Genomic DNA, 20,044 nt, shown 5'->3' on the forward strand with positions numbered 1-20,044 from the left:
AGCCCCGTGGTCTCGGGAGCCAAAGGACTGCCTGACCCGCCCAATGGCAGCCCAAGTACCAGACGCTGCTGTGTCCGGTCCAGGGCTGGGAAGGACCCGGCAGGGGACACAGGGGACCTCCTAGGGGCAGTCCCCAAGCCTCTGGGCCCATTCACTACTATCCCAGGCCCCTCTGGAACCCCCAGGCGCCCTCGGGGCCTGAAGACCCGGCCAGACCTAATGGTGCCCCAGGACACGGGTGGAGACCGTGGGGTCCAGTCCTGGGCCAGAAGGAGGCCGCGGACAGGGGACAGGCACGGGGAGGACGAGCGGCTCCCCGGCCCGGCGCAGCATCACCGCGGCCGTCGGCCATCGCTGGGGCTCCCGCCTCCCACGCTGAGCCCTCCGGGCCTCGCGCGACTCCCCCGCCACCCCTGAGGCGTTGGTGACGACACAGCCATGTCTGCGCTGCCCTGGGACCGGCAGAAGCCAGGTACTGCGGCCCCCGCCTCCCCAGAGCCCTCTGTGGGCCAGGTCTCCATCTGGGGAAGTCGAGGCAGGGGTGGGCAGTGTCCGCGTCCGCCGTCAGCCCTCGGGGTCTGGTTCCCCCACAGGACCGAAGGCGCGCTGGGAAGGAAGCGGAAGATCCGGGCCAAGAACCGGGCCTCTGGTTTCTGCCCGGCCTGACTTTTGCAGACTTCTGACATTTATTTTTGTTTGCATCACCTGTACACCCTTCTCTTCCCTCCCCAATGGTGGATGCCCCCTCCTCCCAACTAACGTGCATTTTCTTTGGAGACTTTTTCATAACTCTTGTAAATGATGAGAAACTGCTGGCCTTGCCAAACTTTAGTTGGGAATCATGGTTCCATGGCTGGTGGGGTCCCCCCTTTTGAATAGGGACACAGGTATCCCTGCCCTACCCTCCAACACACACTCACGGGCTAGTACACTGTCACCCTCTTCACAGTCCCCGCGCCGTGGAGCCTGGTCGCAGTTCCCAACTTGGCTGCTGCAGCCAGGAACAGTGCCTGATTCCCGGGCCCTGTATTTGGGAGTGTGTCATGCGCATCCAAGACTTTCTGCACACACGATACACAAGAGTATTATGCCCGTGGCATATAATCATTATACCCATGTATAATGCGCACCCTAATTGTTCCCTCAAAAACTTGGGAAAAAGTTGTGCATTATACACAGCAAAATACGGTAACTGTCATCTGAAGGTGAAGGAAGGGAAGAAACGGCTACATTAGCTGGATTCGTGCCTCAGCAAATAAAACAGGGAGTACGTGCTGTAAAGATGAAAGTCTACAGGCTTTCGGGGACTTTGCTCTGCATTTTGGCCACTTGACTGAGCCTGCCCCATGGCAGCCGAACACGTGCCCGGCACAGGGGGCTGGCGGCCGCCTGGCGGTGCGTGGAGGACCCGGACCGGCAGCTGTGACTCACTCTCCTTGCCCTGCAGATAAAGAAATTTGACATGTTTACTGCTTTTTCAATAGTGATGACTACATAGAAAGTAACAACTCTAGGCCACTCTGCGTTCCTTAAAAAGGAAAATAAGAAACTCGCCAGGAGCGTGGTGGGTGGTCATTTGGGCAAAAGCTGATTTTCCTGTAGAGAGACTTGGCTATAGTCTCCCTAAGGGGCCATTCCCTAGTAACCCCCTCCTGCCCCCTATTACCCTGTGGGGTGTAGGGTTGTGGCAGCTGTTGCTTTCCATGTGTTTGTGACAGAAATAACCCTCCCAGTCACTCCGCAGGGGCCTGACTGGTGAGGCTTCTGCAGTGAGGAAACAGGGCAGGCTGACCCGGTCAGGCAGGCGCTGTGCCCGCGGACTGGGCAGGGGCTCGGGGGCCGCCCGCCGGGCGAGCCCCAGACATTTAGAAGAAGTGAAAGAATGACAGATCACTGGGCTCCTGAGAGGGTTATCCTGCCGTAGGCTGGCTATAAAAATGCTATTGGCCATCTCTCGGCAAGGCCAAAGTGCAGGCAGGATGTCTTCTGTCTCTGTGCAGTACATTTGTTATTTCGGCTGAGAGGAAGTAAGCGGCACATCTTTCCAGAGCAAGGATGGAGCAGCAGCCTGAGATCAAGAAGGAAGGGGTAAGTGGGGTCCGGGGGAGGGGCGTGGAGAAGCCCGCTCCGCCCCGGCGGGGGTACTTCCCGGGAGCTGCCGTGTCGGTGGCCTGCCCCCTCACAGTTCACCCGGCAGCCGGACTTTTACAGGGACTAAAGGGAGGAGACACTTAGACGCATTTGGATTTAGAGCTTCTTTGGGAATCGTTCTACTGGAGGAGCACTTAGCAGTGCGTGTAATCAAATTGAAGAGACTCGAGGGGTTAATTAGTCCCCACTTCCTTCACGGAAAGAACTTGAAGTGCAGGGATTCCAAAACAAGTGACAAAATCCTTAGACATTGCTTATGAGGTGTCTTTTTTCCCCCCTTTGTTTTGATGTGGGCTTCAGACTTTTTAAATTAACATTTTCAGCAAGTAGCATAGCTCAGCCAGCAAGAATTTAGACTCAGGGAAGATGCTGCAAGATCTGAATGCAATTCACATCGGGAGCAGAGATTGCTTGCCTTCTAGAGATGGCAAGACTCCCTCTTTCCCAGAGACAAAAGATATTCCTGGACCTGCTGGTACACCTTTGCAGCCCCTTGACTGGGGAGAACGCATAAAGACAGAAAGATAATAGGAAGTCCTTAGCACTTTTCAGAAATTCGTATTTTATTTGTCACAACAGCATCTGCTTCTATCTATGGGAGGAGAGGTACACCTCTGTGCAGATCATTATTTATTCAGTCACGGGTGTGGGACCCTCGCCACAGGCACATTTGGAACATGCTGTGTAGCTCATCAATTAGGAGCAGGTTTTGGAGGTAGAGGTGCCTGGAATTCATCCCTACTCCATCCTACCCTAAATGTGGGAACTTCAGCAAGTTACGTCGCTGCTCTGGGCCTCCGTTTCCTCATCTATAAAGTGGGTATAATAAACAGGCCATCTCACAGGGCCGCCAGAACAATTAAGTGAGACAGTGCATGTAGATTATCTGACAGGTGGTGAATCCCCCATAAATGGTCTTACTTGTAGAGCATCCTTTGGAGTGGACACTGTGGACGCTTGGGCAGGTAACTCTTTGCTGTGGGGTTGGCCTGCGTGCTGTCGGGCGTTTAGCAGCCACCCTGGGCCCCCTCCCTGGCCCCCAGCAACACTCTTCACTGCTTCGGAGATTACCGAGCACCTTCACCTGGATTATCATGTTTGATTTTCACAACTAAAAAAGTGTCAAGTCCCGCGTTAGCCCCTCTGTTTTAGAAAAGGGACTGGGAAGTAACATGAATTTCGGGGCTTGGCTGTGGGGGTGTCTGGGGAGGCCCCGATCTAGTCTGTGCCCCCTCTTCAAAGAGCAGTGCGCCCCCTAGCGGTGTCCCCTAGGTGACTGCAGGAAAATGGTAATGCCCCCAGGTGGTGGTACCCGAAAACAAGCAGCCTATTTTGAAAGGAAATGATTAAAATGCTCACAAGCAAAAGGTATAGACAGATCACAGCTACCTGCCCCCTGGATTCTCCAGGGAAGGAGCCTCCCGCCCAGCACAATGCACGCTTCCCCATGGGGTTTCCCGAGGGCAGGCCTCCCCCTGGCTTCCTGGGAGACATCAAAACAAAGCTATCCCATTAGTGACTGATTGCAAGAGCCTGCAAATCATTAAGCGAAGCTGAGGGGAGACTTGGGAGCCGAGCAGAAGCGAAGGGACCAGCAAAGGGACCAGCAAAGGCTGCAGGGAGTGGGGCTGGGCTGCCAGGGGCTGCTCCAGCAGGGGGCGGGGGTGGGGCTGGCCCTCTGTCCCCTGGAGCTTGTGTGACCCCGGCCTCAGTGGCCTTTGGGTTCCTCGTGTGTAAAGAGAAAGGAATCTGTCCAATGTGCATGATGGACTTTCTGCCAGGAAAGAGACTCTTGGCCTAAAAGAAAAAAATAAAATGGGTTAGACTAAAAATGCCAAAACGCTTTGGAAATGAACACACCTATTTTTTTGGTGGCATGCCCCTGCCACCAACTAGTTCTGTGTTGTCGAGCACGTAGCTTTCCCTCTGGGTCCTCACCGCAACCCCGTGTGTAACTGACTGCAGGCCAGGTGTGGCCCTCAGCGTTTTATACACGGGGGGCAGGGGGGCAGCAGTAGGTTTATTGGTGACAATAAAGAGCACTGTGCCAAAGTGTGCTTGAGGATAGCGAGCAGACTCCAAGAGTGTGTAAACTACAAGAATGTGTAAACAATGAAGGCCGGCAATTTGAGCTCTTACAAGATTGTGCCTAAGGGCACGGTGCCACTGTGACATTCTTTTGAGTTAATAAATTTATTGCAATAATCATAACCAGCATGTCTTTCTCCTTAAGAACAACTGTAAACCTACTTTTGCTGACCCCTGTCTATGAACTCATTCCTTCTTCTTTTTTTTAATCCTCACCTGAAGACATGCTTATTGATTTTAGGGAAAGGAGAAAAGAGGGGAGAGAGAGAGAGAGGGAGAGAAACATTGATGTGAGAGGGAAACATCGATCGGTTGCCTCTCATATGTTCCCTGACTGGGGATCGAACCCACATGTTCTCGGTGTATAGCCACTGTGCTTCCATTCCCCACAGCAACAAGACAGGGAGCCTCCGGCTCTGAGATGTGATGTTTCTCTCTCCTCCCTCACTCTCCACTTAAACCTCAATGTCTGTTTGTAAAACTTGGGATTCCATAGTGTGATAGAGTGACTTAAAGTGTTGTTAAAACTCGCTCCTCCAGGGAGTGAAATTTGCGTTCTGCCTGGAGATTCCTGACAAGGAAAAGTCTGACACTGAGAGTGTCTCTGATGGCAGAAATGGAGCGTGGAGACGCATTCCCGAGGGAGCCAGAGTAGACAAGTCTTCCTTCCTGGGGCCTGAGCCACGCCCCGTCTGGGCCTGCGCAGACCATGGCTGCTGGCCAGGGTCTCCTAGTTCTCAGCGCTGTGAAAAGCAGGGAGCGGTTACACGAGGGATGTGGTTCCTGGCTTCTCTGAAATCCAAAAAGCGAAAGGAAGGAAAAAAGGAAGCTTAACCCTTTCTTTTCCATGCCTTTTTTTATGCAGTACCGTTATTGAGAATATAACATATGATTCCTTGTTTTAAGGGCGCAATTCAATGTATATTCACAGAATTGTGCTCCCGCCACTGTGATCAAGTTTAGAACATTTTTATCACCCCTAAAAAACATGTCCTCGCTTGTAGGCACTTCATATTACGCCCCCCGCCCCCTGCCCTGTCCCCTCCTCTTCTCCCCGAGCCCTAAGCAACCGCCAATCCGCCTTCTGTGTCTGGACTCACCTATTCTGGACCTAGTCCCCACAGATGAAATCAGACAATGGGTGGCCTCTGTCACTGGCCTCTTTCACTTACCATGTTTTCAAAGTTCATCCTTTTTAGCACGTATCAGTGCTTCATTCCTTTTTACAGCCAAACAATATTCCTTCGCAGAGACGGACCACACTTGCTTATCTCTTCATCAGTTGATGGACTTTTGGGTAGTTCCCAGTTTGGGCTACTATGAATAATGCTGCTGTGAACATTCATGTGCAGATTTGTGTGAACATGTTTTCGTTCCTTTTGGGTATATACCGAGAACAGGAATTGCTGAGTCATGTGTTGGCACTATGTTTAATTTTGTCAGGAACTTGCAGACTTTTCCAAAGTGGCTGCCTCATCTTACATCAGAAATGTCTAACTACCAGAAATGTCTGAGGGTTCCGATGGTCTCCACCCCTTTGTCAACACTTATTATTATCTGTCGTATGATTTCCACCACCCTCGTGAGTGAGAAGTGTCCCACCTCAGGTGCGGCGGGTGTGTGTGCGCGTGGGTGCAGACACACCTCCTGCCTTCAGGAAATACAGACCAGTGTGACTCTGGCCCTGGACCCCGCCTTCCCTCCTGGGCACCATCACCTGCCCCCTCCCACTTTTGTCACCTTCTCCCTACCCTGGTCCCAGAGGGTGGTGGGGGCTGAGGACCGGACACCAGAGTCCACGGCTCCTTCTTCCTCACTAGAAACTTCCTGTTGGGTTAACCAACTGTGCGTCACCTGGCGGGCGGAGGAGGAGCAGGGACCGCCAGCCTGCCCCTGCCCGGCAGAGGCTGACGGACTCCTGTCTCCTCAGGGCACCACGGCAAGGCGGGAGTGGCCCACACCTCTGCCCGTCCTGCCCCTCACTTCTGTCAAGAGGTCCTCTTTATGTTAGACAGGACACTGCCCCTGAGGAGGCGGGAGCCCCCCAGCTTGTCCCCAGGGGGCGCAGGTCCCCCTTGCAGGGTGTATGTGAATGAAGATGCTGGAGTGGAGGGTTCCAACCGCTGTGTCCAGGCCCAGCCTGGTCAGCGGATTCTCTCTACGGCTGGAGGCCTTTATAATGGGTCCTCACAATAACTCTGGGGAGTGTTATCGCCCCCATTTTAAATACTGTATTTATTTAATTTTAGAGAGAGGGAAAGAGAGGGACAGAAACATCAGCGTGCAAGAGAGGCATCGGTTGGTTGCATCTCATCGACTGGTTGCTTCTTGCATGACTCTGACCGGCAACCTGGCCTTTAACCCAAGCATCCGCCCTGACTGGGAATCGAACCCGCCACCTTTTGGTTCACAGGCTGGCACTCAGTCTCCGGAGCCTCACCAGCCAGGGCCCCCGTTTTAAAGATGAGGAAACTGAAGAGCATGGGAATCAAGCTGGAAGATGGCAGTGGGCAAATTCTAAATGAGATCCGTAGATTCAAAGAGCGAAGCTCATTCCACTTTTACGTTTCTCCCGCTTGTCATGAGGGATTGTCTTAAATGAATGCTCACTTTCCTCATGTGTCCGAGGGGAGGGAGGATATCATCACGGAATGTGTGCATTTAAGAGTCCCCAAAAGTCTGTACTTAAACACTTCCTCACTGTGCCTTCTGCCTGTTCCAGCAAAAGTCCAGGGCTAAGGGAATTTGTCAGTGGCCCTAAATTATTAAAATGGTTTGCATTTTTCCTCTTGGATTCTTAGCGGCGTCTGTGTGTAAGGCTGAGCTTGAGGGCATTTGCTGCAGTTGGCAAACACGCAGTGGGAGCGGCCCAGAGGCTAGATGGGGTGTTAGAGTAGGTCCCTCGGTGTCTTCCTGACCCAGTGGTTCTCAGCGGGGGGCCACTCCCCGCCCACCCGGGGCAGGGGACATTTAGCAATATCTGGAGACATTTGGGTCGTCACCGGTGCAGGAGGGGTATCCCCACAATGGGTACAGGACAGCCCCCTGTGACAGAGTCATCTGGCCCTGAGTGCTGCCTTTGAGAGAGCCTGCCCTCACCCCAGGGGGTAGAGGGCAGGTTGCGAGATCGGGAGCCCACGAAAGACAGGTCCTCAGGTTCCCTGCCACCTTCCATGAGACGAGAGGGTGAGTGCATGGGGGCCCCGCCTCCTGACCTAAGCCACGGCCTCTCCTCCCACAGAGGCTGACACTGGTGCTCGCCCTGGCGACGCTGATCGCTGCCTTTGGGTCGTCCTTCCAGTATGGGTACAATGTGGCCGCTATTAACTCCCCTGCCGAGGTAGGTCGCTGTGGTGAGTGAGTCCCAGGAAACTGGGAGGTGGGTGTGGAGCGGCTGGGGCCCCAGGGGTGGCCAACAGCGCGGGGCAGCTCACTGGGTCCTCGAGCAAAGGGACAGGGAAACACACACGAGACACAGCACAGGACCCGGGGGACTGGCCAGCGCAGGGCCATGGGGATGAATCGGGTGCCTGGGCCTGGCCGGACACACAGCGGGCCGGCCCGAGCTTCTACTGTCTTGCAATGTATAGAGAACCCTGGGGTGGGGGGCGGGAGCGCCCCCCCAGATGGGAAGGCCAGAGTCAGTCCCCTCTGGTGTTCGATCCTCCTGACCGGTGGCCTGCCAGAGGCCTTGTGGCCCTCCCCACGGGACCCCCTGCTGATTGCCATCGACACAACTTCCTTCCACGCAATGTGGGTGTCTGCGGGCCCAACAGCGTACGCGGCTCTTTCTGCAAAACCAGGTCATGTTATTTTGGTGTTCTGTGTGCTTTATTCTCCAGTATATGAAAGAATTTTATAACGAGACCTACTATGATAGGACCAGTGATTACTTGAGCGACTTCTCCTTGACCCTTCTGTGGTCCATTTCTGTGTCCATGTTCCCCTTTGGAGGCTTCATCGGATCCCTCATGGTCGGCCCCTTGGTGAATAAATGTGGCAGGTAAGGGAAGGTGAATTTTCGACTCCGCAAAGCAACTGCACCCCATCAGAGTTTAAAACATAGGCTTGAAGTGGAAATCTTTGTTGTAAAGCTAGGAGATGCCACCAAGATGAAGTTTTCTAATGTGGCCCTAAGACCAGACATTGACCAAGTATTTGAGGACCTAGGCAAGGCCTTTGGGCCGGAAGTGTAGGTGGCAGGTCTCAGGTCCTGGGGTGGACACAGAAGGAGCAGAGTGCTTCAAAGGTCTGGCCTCACGCGCACTGTCTCTGCTCTCTAACCTTGAAGTTGTGCTTTGTTGTTGTTGTTTTACCAAAAGCAAAACCAAGGTCTCTCCTCTTTTTTTGCCTTTGGAAGAGTCAAACATCCGATGCCATGGCCCGGCAGCTCGTCCCACTGCCGGTCACAGCATGGCGTGCTTGGACTCTGCCTCCGAGACCAACGTTCACTAATGTCTTTGCTCTTCCCCCTTGAGACTAAGTCATGTGCAAAGTTTAATCCAAGTTGAATTGCTGTGAAAGTCCGAAATGGCTGCGCTTACCAGCCCCCCCACCCCCGCCCCGTGAAGCCCTGAGTTTCCCGGGGGACTCTCACTGTGAGCGCAGGGAATGTCAAGGGCAGGGCTTATATCCATGCCCCTCATTCTAGAAGGATTGGAAATTCTGTATTTGATTCCAAAAAAGGTCCTTAAGTCATCCCACTCTCCCATGGCAATTCCATGGGCCTGGGAGACCAGCCTTGTTATAAACAGCATTCAAGAGCCCTCTACGTGCCCTGACCGGTGTGCCTCCGTGGGTTGGGCGTCATCCCGCAAAGCGAAAGGTCGCCGGGCCGAGTCCCAGTCAGGGCACAGGCCTGGAATGTGGGCCAGGTCCCCGGCTGGGAACACGCAAGAGGCGAGCAAAGGGTGTTTCTCACATCGATGATTCTTTCTCCCTCCCTTCCTCACTCTCTAAAATTAATTAATTAATTAATTAAATCTTTACTAAAGAGAAAAAGAGCTCCTCCCCTCAACCTGTCTGAGACCAGGAGCACAGAACCTCCAGTTAGGGATCTAAGACCCTAAGGCCCCCCGCGAGGTTGGGTTGGTATTGGGGCCAGGCCACAGTCCGGCCTACAGGACCCTTCCCCTGGAGTGAAGGACTTGCAGTTTGGTATGGAAATGGAGGGGACAGTTGCTTGTTCTACGGTCTGCTTGGGAATGGGATCAATGCTATTTAATTGCTTATGGTTTTCTTAACGATTTGTAGGTGGTCCTCAAATAACAGCAGCAACTAACCTTTGCTGATGGGGTCCTGCGTGCCAGCCTCTGTCCTGAGTGCCTTCAGGTCACTCAGTCCCCTCATCCTTACAAAGCCCCGCCCCCTTTCCAAAGATGGGGGAGCGAGGCCGGGAGAGCTGCTGTAACCACAAACGGATCTCACAGCTGGGCGGGAACTGCACTTCGGGCGTGTGCGCATCACCACCCCGCTGTCTTCGGTGGCACCTGGCAAATCCTCCCTCAATCCGTTGTTTTATTTTTCAACCATACATACAGTGGTATCTTTTTACGTGAAATTTTTCATTGCTCAAGTGGTCAATTTTAACTCTAACTTATAGAGTTTTTGCTTTTCGTGTTGTCTGACAGCCTTTCCTCCCTGGAGCCATGAGGAGAGTAGTGTATATAATTTAAGAAATAATGTAACAATTTCGCTTTTCCCAGATAGAGCTGGAGTTTTATTTTGTGTATGGTGGGTGATAAGAGAAAGCTAATTTTTTTTCCATGTGAAAGTCAGTTGTTTTACATTTATCTTAGTTATTTGTTCTTTTACACGTCTGTGTTAATTTTTAAATGAGTTTATCAAAATCCCTGAAAAAAATATTCTTTTTGGCATTGCTTTGGTGTTGATGGTAGGTTTCTAGAGGAGATCACCTTTGTTGGCTTCCATAAGTTCTATTTATAGCTGTTAACCTTGTTTTTTTTTTTAAAAAAAAATAACAACACAATAGATATCAAATTTTATGGACTTCTTTTGCAGCTTCAATTGATAATCTTATATTTTCCACCAGTATAATCTTTAATATGGTATTTTTAGTATTGAAAGATTTGTATATGTCCTGTAGAATTCAATCTGCTACTATTTCCTTGAGGGCTTTTGCATCTCTGTTGGTACGTGAGGGTGGCCCATACTTCCTTCTAATGTTTTTACCCAGTTGGAGTTTTCAGATTGCACCAAAATCATGTCAGTCTGTGATTGCAACAAACTTGTACTGTGTCCCTGGGCACTGCTCACTGCTGTCACCAAGGTGGCGCTGGGTGAATGTTTGATACCCGGAATTGCGGACCCTTAGACCAAGCTGGGGGACGTTTTCTCCTGCAGGAAAGGGACCTTGCTGCTAAACAACGTCTTCTCCATTGTGCCCGCGATCTTAATGGGAAGCAGCGAAATCGCAAAGTCTTTTGAGATGATAATTGTGTCCAGACTTCTGGTGGGCATCTGTGCAGGTAGGCAACACTACGCTGCGCTGCCGTGCCAGGTGTAGAACAGGCACGAGGAGGGAGGACAGCCCTCAGGTCCCAACCAACCTGGGGTCTCTGAGGCACAGACCCTCAGACTGTCCCTCAGCCGCTGGTGTAAGTGATACTCAAGTCCCTGCATTCGTCTCTGGTACGGACAGCGGGCACGCTCTCCCTGTGATGTGTGTCGTGCGAGGGAAGCTGTTCTTTGAAAGACTGCAGTACAGAATCTCAGGTCCGGGGGGTCCTTCCAACCCAGTCCTTAATCTCTGTGTTTTCCAAACAGCAGGTCGGGGCCAGGGAGTGGGGTGGTGGCAGCTATTTAGCGAACATTTTCTTTCTTTCTTTCTTTCTTTCTTTCTTTCTTTCTTTCTTTCTTTCTTTCTTTCTTTCTTTCTTTCTTTCAGATTTTATTTATTTATTTTTAGAGAAAGGGGAAGGGAGAGAGAGAGGGAGAGAAACATCAATGTGTGGTTGCCTCTTGCATGCCCCGCACTGGGGACCTGGCCTGCAACCCAGGCATGTGCCCTGACTGGGAATCGAACCGGTGACCCTTTGGTTCGCAGGCCAGCGCTCAATCCACTGAGCCCCACCAGCCAGGGCAGCATTTTCCTTTTTAAAATAGAGTCGACTGTGTCACATGAAATAAAGGTAAGGATTGTCTTTGGCAACTTTGGTTTCAGTTATTTATCTGTGTACATGTGTAAGATCCAGGTTGCAATGTAAAATGTGCTTCGGTAGCTTTTACCGTGGGTCGTGGTCAAAAAGCTTGAGGAACAACCTCACGGATGGATCCCTCTAACAGAAAGGAGTTAATGATAGCAACCTTTCAACTTTCATAGGGGCATTTAACGTTTGCAAAGGGCTGGTCATGGCTCTGTTTCACTTATCCCCTCAGCTCACCTGCTGAGGAGGGTAAGGACCTGCCTGGTTTGAGAGAGACAGACAGACAGACAGAGAGGACTCTCAGGTGCTCCCAGGGGCTGGCTGCTCCTGGGCAGCTCCATGGCTTGAACCCAAATGCTGTCCCTGGAGGAATGGGAACTTCGGAGGCCACTTTCTCTGACTCTGGTTTCAACACAGGTTGGTGGGTGTTGTTGCCCCATGGAGTCATTTTTAAGAAAAAATAAAGATTGCTTTCCATCAACAGGAAGGGAGTCCCGCCTCTTTACAAACTGCCAGATGTTTCACTCTTCAGTGTCCTTCTTTGTCAAGGTCAGAAGTCCTCGACATTAGGATGCGGCCGCCAGGGCCTGGGTGTTGACTGGGGAGCCCCCCCACAGCCTTCTGGGCACTGGGCCTGCAGGGTGTTCTCCCCCAGGGCTACTAAGAGCAGCTCTGCCCAGTGCATCTCTTTGCTCTGAAAATTGGGAAGAATGGGTAGTAAAGAACGGTGATGTCTTTTCAAATGCTAAAGCAGAGACACCCTTGGTCAGAAGAACTACGAAGCTTGAGGACTTCGATTCCCTCCTGCCTCAGTGCTGTCAAATCCCTCCCACTGTCAGCAGCTCTAACCTCCACCCCCGGGCCTCCCTTTCCTCCCGGGGCCCCTCTGGCTCTGGCCTGGCTCTCAGACCCCGTGCCTTCGGCTATGCAACGCTCGGACTAGTAACAGCCCATCATTGGACCTCCCTCTGAGGCTCCCAGCCCTCCGCTGGGCTCTGAGCAGAATGAAAAGGGATCGTATATGTGCCAAAACTTCAGACCCTGTAAAATTAATTCCACCTGTTCTTAAAGGCACCCAATGCCAGTAAAATGGGAAAACATCAATGTTTAAATATTGGGGATTCCAAACTAGTCTGGGCATTACACAGATCCCAGCTAGCAGCCGTTCCACAATACAGCGTTCAGTGTTTAATGCTTATGATAAACAGAGGTTCAGTGTCTCTAAAGGTACCTGTGCACCGGTTTGTTATGTAACACACGGTCTCAGGAGGCGAAGCGGGTGTGCAAGGCCTCGACCTTTCACCAGCAGGCCCACATCCGGGCGTGTCTTCTCCCGGACCACGCCAGTTAGCGGGGGAGGCTGAGACCAGGTGTCCCCAGGTGACACCCGTCAGGAAGCAAAGGCACTTGTCCATGAACTTTTTCCATCGGACTGTATTCTCTCTCCTCAAAGTTTGGAAGATCTAGACTTAAAAGAGATGTTTGCTTCCTTTGGCCGTTTAGTTTTGAGAAAGATTCGGCCCAACGGTTGTGCTCGCTAAGTCTCTTTGAAGGCCCGCCTGACCCGGCCAGACTCCTGTTTCCTGATGGTGTTTTTACTTCATCCTCCTTCCAGGTCTGTCTTCCAACGTCGTCCCCATGTACTTAGGGGAGCTGGCCCCCAAGAACCTGCGGGGGGCCCTGGGGGTGGTGCCCCAGCTCTTCATCACCGTCGGCATCCTCGTGGCCCAGATCTTCGGCCTCCGGAGTCTCCTCGCAAACCTGGAAGGTAGGCCGGGCGTCTCCGGGCCCCCAGCCCTCCCTCTGCCTGGCTGGGCTTTCCCTGTAGTCGGCTGACTGTCCTTCTGGGCCCCCACACCGCCCTGACCCCATACCGCCATGGCCCCACACGTTGGTGACGGGAGGCGGGGGTGCATGGATCGGCTGACAATTTTTAGTCCCTCTTAGGATACTGGTGCGGTGGCTTTGAGTGAATGGGAAGCACCGTTGTCTGACTTTCTCTCGGCCTGATGGCGGCAGCTGTCCTCGTGAGGGCTGAGACCGTGGCAGCAGTGGCCACCGGCGTGCCGGGCTTTGTGCGCACGGCTTCCAGGAGCCGGCTCTCAGCAACGCCACTGCTGGGGGCTGTGTGTGATCCCCTTCCACGCGACCCGGCCCCTGTGGGTGAGGTGGGGAGTCACAGGACCACCCAAACCCTGACTCTGGAGCCACACACCCCTCCCGAAGAGCCCGCGGCCTGGCACCTAGTAGGTGCACAGTAACTCATTGCCATCACTGGTTTTGCGTGACCTTCCCTTTCTTTGTCTTTGTCTGAAAGGGAAATCACCATTGATAACACCAGCCAGTGTGTATAAAGTGCTCATCGGGGGCCAGGCACAAGGCCTGCTGTGCCAATCCCTTTAATCCTTCGAATAGCCCTGGGAAGCACACACTGTTGTTGTACCCATTTTACAGATGCATGACCCAAGGCATAGAGAGATCGGATAACATGATCAAGGTCTCATTCGGACACAAACTCGGGCAGCTCAGGCCTAGACCAGGTTTAACCGCCACTCTTTCCCCACTTTCAGGCCCCCTCAGAGGGAGCGGGGAGCAGGGTGAGGTTGCTGGGTTCCCATCTTCTGGCGATGGTACGGGAACCACCTGCAGGGCCCAGAGCGACCGCTGGTGTCTGTGAAGCGCTCTGCGTTGTGCGGGAGGGGCTCAGAGAGGGCCTGCACCGGGGGGCGCGGGACAGGGTCCCAGACACGGGCCGTGTGTGAACGTGTGAAAAGTCCCTCGTGCGTTCCGGGAGCTGGGAATGTTGTGGTGGGCTGCACTTTGTCCCCCATCCTCGCTGAGACTCTGACATGACCAGGGGTCACGGAGGGCAGGGCCTGGCCTTACTCACCTTGGGCTCCCCAGCACAGTCCATGGCAATCCCTGGTGCTGAAAGAACAAGGGAGTGAGGGAGAGAGGGAGAGAGGGAGAGAGGGAGAGAGGGAGAGAGGGAGGGAGGCCCAAAGAGAATAGCGTCAGAAAGGGAACGGCGTCACAGTGTAGAGACAGGGAGTCAGGACGGAACGCGGCGTCTGGATTTGGTAGTTCAGGGTCTCTGAGAAGAGTTCCAGTGTAGGGGTGAGTCGGGGTGGGGACCAGAGGCCCGATGGCGGTGCCCCCCCCCCCCCACCGAGTAGGAGGTGAGTGCGCGCTTGCTGTAAAGGTAGTGACGCAGGATTCAGGGCTGAGGTTGGAAGGATGATGGCCCAGCCTGTGCAGGGCAGCAGTTGAACTTGACGTTGCAGGGCACTCATTTTCTTGGTGAAGAGCAATAGGGTGACGTAATGGGGGGCACAGGTTCAGAGGCTGACGCATGACTTGAAATAGATGATGTCTGCGGGTGGGTGTTCTTCATTTATTGCGCTTCCACTTCAGTAGCTGGAATCTATTTAATAAGAGACCAGTGGTAAATCCCTGTCTGTCAGGTGGCCATCACCTAAGTTTGACTAAAAGTCTGTACAAACCATGGTTTAGAGAGTCCAGGGTTCAACGTGCCTGGGTTCAAACCTCTGTTTTGCTCCTAAATAACTGCTCTTGGGCAAGGGACCTACACCCTCCGGGCCTCCGCATTTGCAGGTGTAAAATGAGGTTGGTCCTGGTTCCCGCCCCATGACAGCAACCGAGCCAGCCACCCAGCGCCCAGCACAGAGACGCCCAAGCTCGTCCCTGACTGCGAGCCCGAGGCGGGAGGGGCTGAGTCGGGGCATTAGCAGCTCTCAGAAGGAACTGCTCACTCGCTCAGGGAGCCATTTTCATTGTGAGATGAAGCCTACAGAAGGAAGAACGCATAAAATGTGAATGTGCGTTTAGTTAAAAGGAAACCATACACCTGAGTGACCGCCACCCAGGTCCTGAATCAGACCCGCGCCAGCCCCCGGCAGCCCACTGTGCGCCCCTCGGTCACGGCCTTCCCACCCCGCACGGCGCCGCTGTGCCTGTATTAGTGACCGTCTCCTCCTTGCTTTGCCCGATAGTTTCACCACCTTCACAAGGACAGAGTTAACCTCCCGTTTCTGGACTTTGCCTGGTGGGACCCTCTGTGTATGTAGCTGGTTGCAGCCAGCATTGCGTGTGTGACGCGGGTCCCTTCGGGTCTTGCTTCATTTTCACTGCGGTGCAGAATTCCACATTGCGAACAGCTATGATTTATGTAGCTGATCTACCACCACGGCGCTGGCGTAGCCCCCAGTTCTAGTCTGTAATCAGGGCTGCTCTGGCCGTTCCGGTTCGGGCGTCCTGGTGGCCCAGGCACGTCCCCTAGCAGGACTGCTGGGTCAGAGCAGGGAGGGCGTCCCGTATCACCAGCTCCTGCCAGACTGTCCTCTAAAGACATCGCATGTCCACATGACGACAGTGTGGAGACTTCCCATTCGCCCACATTCTCACCAACCCTTGGTGGCGCCAGGATTTTTCATTTGTCCATCGGGTAGGTGGGCACTGGTTGTTCATCGCTGTCCGTTTTGTAAGTAGTTGTGTTAGGCACCGTCCTAGGTGCTGTGGACGTGGGGAATGAGGAAGACAAAGGCCCCGCCCACTCAGAGCTCGCGTGGCAGCTCCGGTCAGAGTAATAGGACAGAGTGGCCGGCTGGGGGCTGCAGGGGGCGGGGGCAGAGGCAGGGCCCTTGGCTGGGGCCAGGGGCGTCTGTGACAGGTGGCGGTGGGGCCACACTCATGGGAGATTGGGTTCCGCGCAGGCTGGCCCATCCTCCTCGCCATCACGGGAATCCCAGCGGCCCTGCAGCTCCTGCTCTTGCCCTTCTTCCCTGAGAGCCCCAGGTACCTGCTGATTCAGAAGAAAGACCAACAGGCTGCCAGGAAAGGTGAGGCTGTCCTGCGGGAGGGGGAAGGGACAGCGTCGCGGCATCTCTGCTCTGGGGAAGCGGTGGCTGACCCTCAGGCGCCCTCCTGGCCCCCCACCTCAGCGCTACAGAGGCTGCGCGGCTGGGACGACGTGGAGGCCGAGGTGGAGGAGATCCGACAGGAGGACGAGGCCGAGAAGGCCGCGGGCTTCATCTCCGTGATAAAGCTGTTCAGGATGAGGTCCCTGCGGTGGCAGGTCATCTCCGTCATCATCCTCATGGCCGGCCAGCAGCTGTCAGGAGTGAACGCGGTACGGGGGCGGCCGGGGGCCGGGAGTGGCGGGGCACGTCTGGGCTGCGGCCTGGCCGGCCCTACCAGCCTCTGGCCTTGCCTTCCAGATCTACTACTACGCAGACGAGATCTACCGGAGCTCAGGGGTGCAAGACAACGATGTCCAGTATGTGACGGCGGGCACGGGCGCTGTCAACGTGGTGATAACCATGTGCGCCGTGAGTGCCCCGGGGCTGACGCCCGTCGGCTGCCAAGGGCGGAGGGCATCTTGAGAGTGGGGGGCCCTGCCGGGAAATGGGCCATGGGTCCGAGGCAGCAACATGCCCCTTGGTCCCCTCCTGCATGGCCTCCGGGTGCTCCTTGCGGGAGGCAGCCCTGGGCGCCACTGTGGGGGGTGGCTCTCCGGCTTCTCGGAAGCCACTCCCCATGCCAGGGCGTGACAGGAGCAGGGGGCCCAGACCAAGCGGTATTGGGGCCCGTGGGCCGTTCCGGGGCATGCAACCCACAGGCTCTCCGGGCGGGTACCCCTAGGAAAGGGGGTGCCCGGGGGGTGCCAGACGGGCAAGGAGCTTCCAGCGAAGGCAGCTCCGGGCAGGGGTGGACCTGGCGGGGCTTGGGGTTCCTGAGTCTCCCTGCCTCTCCGGGGCCTCTTTGCCTCCAGGTGGTCGTGGTGGAACTTTTGGGAAGGAGATTCCTGCTGCTCCTGGGCTTCACCACCTGCTTCACCGCCTGCTGCGTGCTGACCGTGGCTCTGGCTCTGCAGGTGAGGGGGGTGGGGCCCGGCGCAGCCCCCACGCCCCACCCCCAGTGGCCCGCCAGCGACCTCCCACCGATGTTCCAGTGGCATCAGGTGGCACTGCCTGTTGAAGGAGGAGCCAGGCAGAGCAGCTGGCCCTCTGGGAACCCAGATTCCAGACATTGTCCGTCCCAGGTTGTCTCTGCTCTGCCAGGTGGGATCCAACTCTGTCTCCTCCACAGAACACAGTATCCTGGATGCCTTACCTGAGCATCACCTGCGTCATCGTCTACGTCATAGGACACGCCCTGGGGCCCAGTATGTACCCCGGAGCTGGTTCTGTGCCTCCATTGCCCCCCACGCCCTGTACCATCAGCCTCTGAAACTCCTGGCTTGAGCCCCTGGGAGGGGCCCCAGGGGAGGCCCGTCTTGCCGTTGCGTGGGGTCCGGGCAGAGCACAGTGAGGGCGACAACAGTCAAGCCGCCTACATAGGTTGAAACGTGCTGTCCCATGACTGGCCATGAGAGTCTTAGAGGAGGTGACAGGCGCCTTTTAGGGACATCACAGGATGTCACTTATTGTGCTGAACACTTGCGCTTGGCCTTCTCATGCTGCTTCTGCCCAGGACGGGGAGTCCTGGAGACGCACCACTCCCACCTCGAACCACACGCCTAAGGCGTCTTGCACACAGCAGGGGCTCCAGGACCCTTGGGGGGCTCGCTCTGCCTCCGGGGAGTACAGCTGTCCCTCTTCCACCCCCAAGGTCCCATCCCCGCGCTGCTGATCACTGAGATCTTCCTGCAGTCCTCCCGGTCGTCTGCCTTCATGGTGGGGGGCAGCGTCCACTGGCTCTCCAATTTCGCCGTGGGCTTGCTCTTCCCCTTCATTCAAGTAAGTGTGACCCCGGGGGCCCTGGCTTCACAGAACCCTCTGGCAGTGAAGGGAGAACCTTTTCAAGAGAGTGAGCCCGGCTTGCCTCCCCGCAGGAGGGCCTTGGAGCGTACAGCTTCATCATCTTTGCTGCCATATGTCTGCTCACCACCGTCTACGTGTTCCTGGTTATCCCCGAGACCAAGGCCAAGACGTTCATGGAGATCAACCAGATTTTCGCCAAGAAGAATAAGGTGTCAGAGGTGCACCCAGAAAAGGAGGAACTGGAGGACCTTCCACCCTCCACGTTGGAGCAGTAACTCAAGAGGAGGAGCCTGTTAAGGGGGTCTGTGCGGAGCTCCCTTCGTGGGGCTTTTTCCTGACTACGAGCTGTCTGTAAATATCCAGAACTAGGACAAGGCCAGTGTGGAACGCAGGCCCCGTGGGGCGGCCCGCAGGGCTCCTGTGCGTCCTCAGGGCTGGGCTGCCTCTCCCCAGACGGACCTCCCATCGACCCTGTACCCCCGTGAGCGGCAGGCTGGCCGTTGCATGCCTCCTGTGACAACAGCCCTTGCACCCTCACTGTGGCGGTCAGACAGAAGGAACCAAATCTGGCCAGAGAAACCGACTCTGCTCCATCCCATGGGCCTTCCAGGGGCCGGGGGCGTGTGTGCAGAGCAGAACTCATTGTCTTGTGAGATCCGTCTCCAGAGTCACCACCCTTGGCTAGTGTGATGTCACGAGTAATGATGTCTAGGAAGTTGGAGAACAGGTCCCTATGGAGACTTTAACAAAGTCAGAGATGATTAATCCTAAATTATATTGTTAGAGGACAGTGGAGTTGCTTCTGTACACTCAATAAAACAAACATGATCGCTCTCACCAAGATGCGCGGCTTTTCTGTGAGCGGGGGGCTGCGCTGGAGCATCAGCCCCTGCAGGGCGTGGGCTCGGCCGGTTTTGTTCATCCCAGGATCCCCCGGGCCCTCGGGCAATCTCCTCCGAAAGAAAGGGAGATGGGAGAGATGAGGTGGTTGCAAAGTTGTGAGTTTTTAAAACTTAAGATTGGGGAAGACTCTGTGTGTCTTCAGGCACATAAGGAAGAGTGAGGGCTCCTAAAGGTGAGAGGCGGGCGGAGAGAGTGCTCCCCACGAATGCCACAGAGCAAGAGGCCTTGTGTGGAGACCTGTGTGTGTTAAGAGGGTGTGTTCAAGAAGGTGGAGAAAACTTTGCAGCATGGGAAAGGAATGTGGAGGGAACGCCTGCTGAACAGAAAATCTGGTACTGGGGGGTGGGGGGGGCAAAGGCTTGGATCCAGGTGGGACTGAAGTGGGACTGGTAACAGCTTTTGTGGGAGTAGAATGATGAATAACATCACTTATAAGAGTGTTGAGGGCACGGACGAAGTAAATAGCAAAATGCTGGGATTGAACCATCCTTGGCCTTCTGCAGCAGGGATTCTGCAGGGTGGCGGGGCCGCCCCAAACAGCCAAAGGTGGAAGCTCTCAACTCTGAGGGGCGGTAAGGCCGGAATGTCAGAAGTCAAGATACTGTGGCGTTATAAGTTCAGCTCACGCTACCTGCACCACCTCATACACAGGAAGGCTGTAGGGTTCATGACCCTGGAGGTCTGCTCCCTGGGGTCAACCTTGGTTCTGCCACTTAGTAATTGCATAGTTTGGCTTGAATTCCTCTGTACCTTCTGGCTTTTCTGTACCTCAGTTTCCTCTTCTGTTAAACGGAAGTAATAATAACTGTCTCACATGGTTGGTAGTGAGGACTAAATGATGTGCTCATAAGTGTTTAGATCAGTGCCTGGAGTGCACTAAGTGCTTAGTTATTTTTCAGTGCTTGGGAATGAGCTCTGGTCTGGAGGGCAAATAAACCCTCAGGTAAAATACAG

The 20,044-nt window shown here is 54.7% G+C and overlaps 1 protein-coding gene across 1 annotated transcript; it reads left to right on the forward strand.

Moving 5' to 3' along the window:
* The first annotated feature begins 1,736 nt into the window (after positions 1–1,736).
* Positions 1,737–19,022, forward strand: SLC2A5 (solute carrier family 2 member 5). Its single transcript, XM_054579653.1, has 12 exons — positions 1,737–2,088; positions 7,481–7,579; positions 8,082–8,242; positions 10,603–10,727; positions 13,021–13,173; positions 16,139–16,264; positions 16,367–16,554; positions 16,643–16,753; positions 17,197–17,298; positions 17,514–17,589; positions 18,036–18,163; positions 18,259–19,022. Exons 1-12 carry the CDS (start codon positions 2,056–2,058, stop codon positions 18,460–18,462), a joined length of 1,506 nt encoding a protein of 501 aa, XP_054435628.1. The 5' UTR covers positions 1,737–2,055; the 3' UTR covers positions 18,463–19,022.
* Positions 19,023–20,044: the final 1,022 nt, after the last annotated feature.

The sequence above is a fragment of the Pteronotus mesoamericanus genome, unplaced genomic scaffold (assembly GCF_021234165.1).
Source record: "Pteronotus mesoamericanus isolate MK-2021 breed Mesoamerican mustached bat unplaced genomic scaffold, CSHL_Meso_final contig_557, whole genome shotgun sequence".
NCBI classification, from domain to species: domain Eukaryota; kingdom Metazoa; phylum Chordata; class Mammalia; order Chiroptera; family Mormoopidae; genus Pteronotus; species Pteronotus mesoamericanus.

What these genes read in the sequence shown, in the direction of transcription:
- SLC2A5 (XM_054579653.1), top strand. Translation starts at nt 2,056, where the DNA reads ATGGAGCAGCAGCCTGAGATCAAGAAGGAAGGG. An exon ending in TCTGGTGGGCATCTGTGCAG is followed by an intron (nt 10,728 to 13,020) that starts GTAGGCAACACT and finishes TCCTCCTTCCAG; the next exon opens with GTCTGTCTTCCAACGTCGTC. An exon ending in TGCTCTTCCCCTTCATTCAA is followed by an intron (nt 18,164 to 18,258) that starts GTAAGTGTGACC and finishes GCCTCCCCGCAG; the next exon opens with GAGGGCCTTGGAGCGTACAG.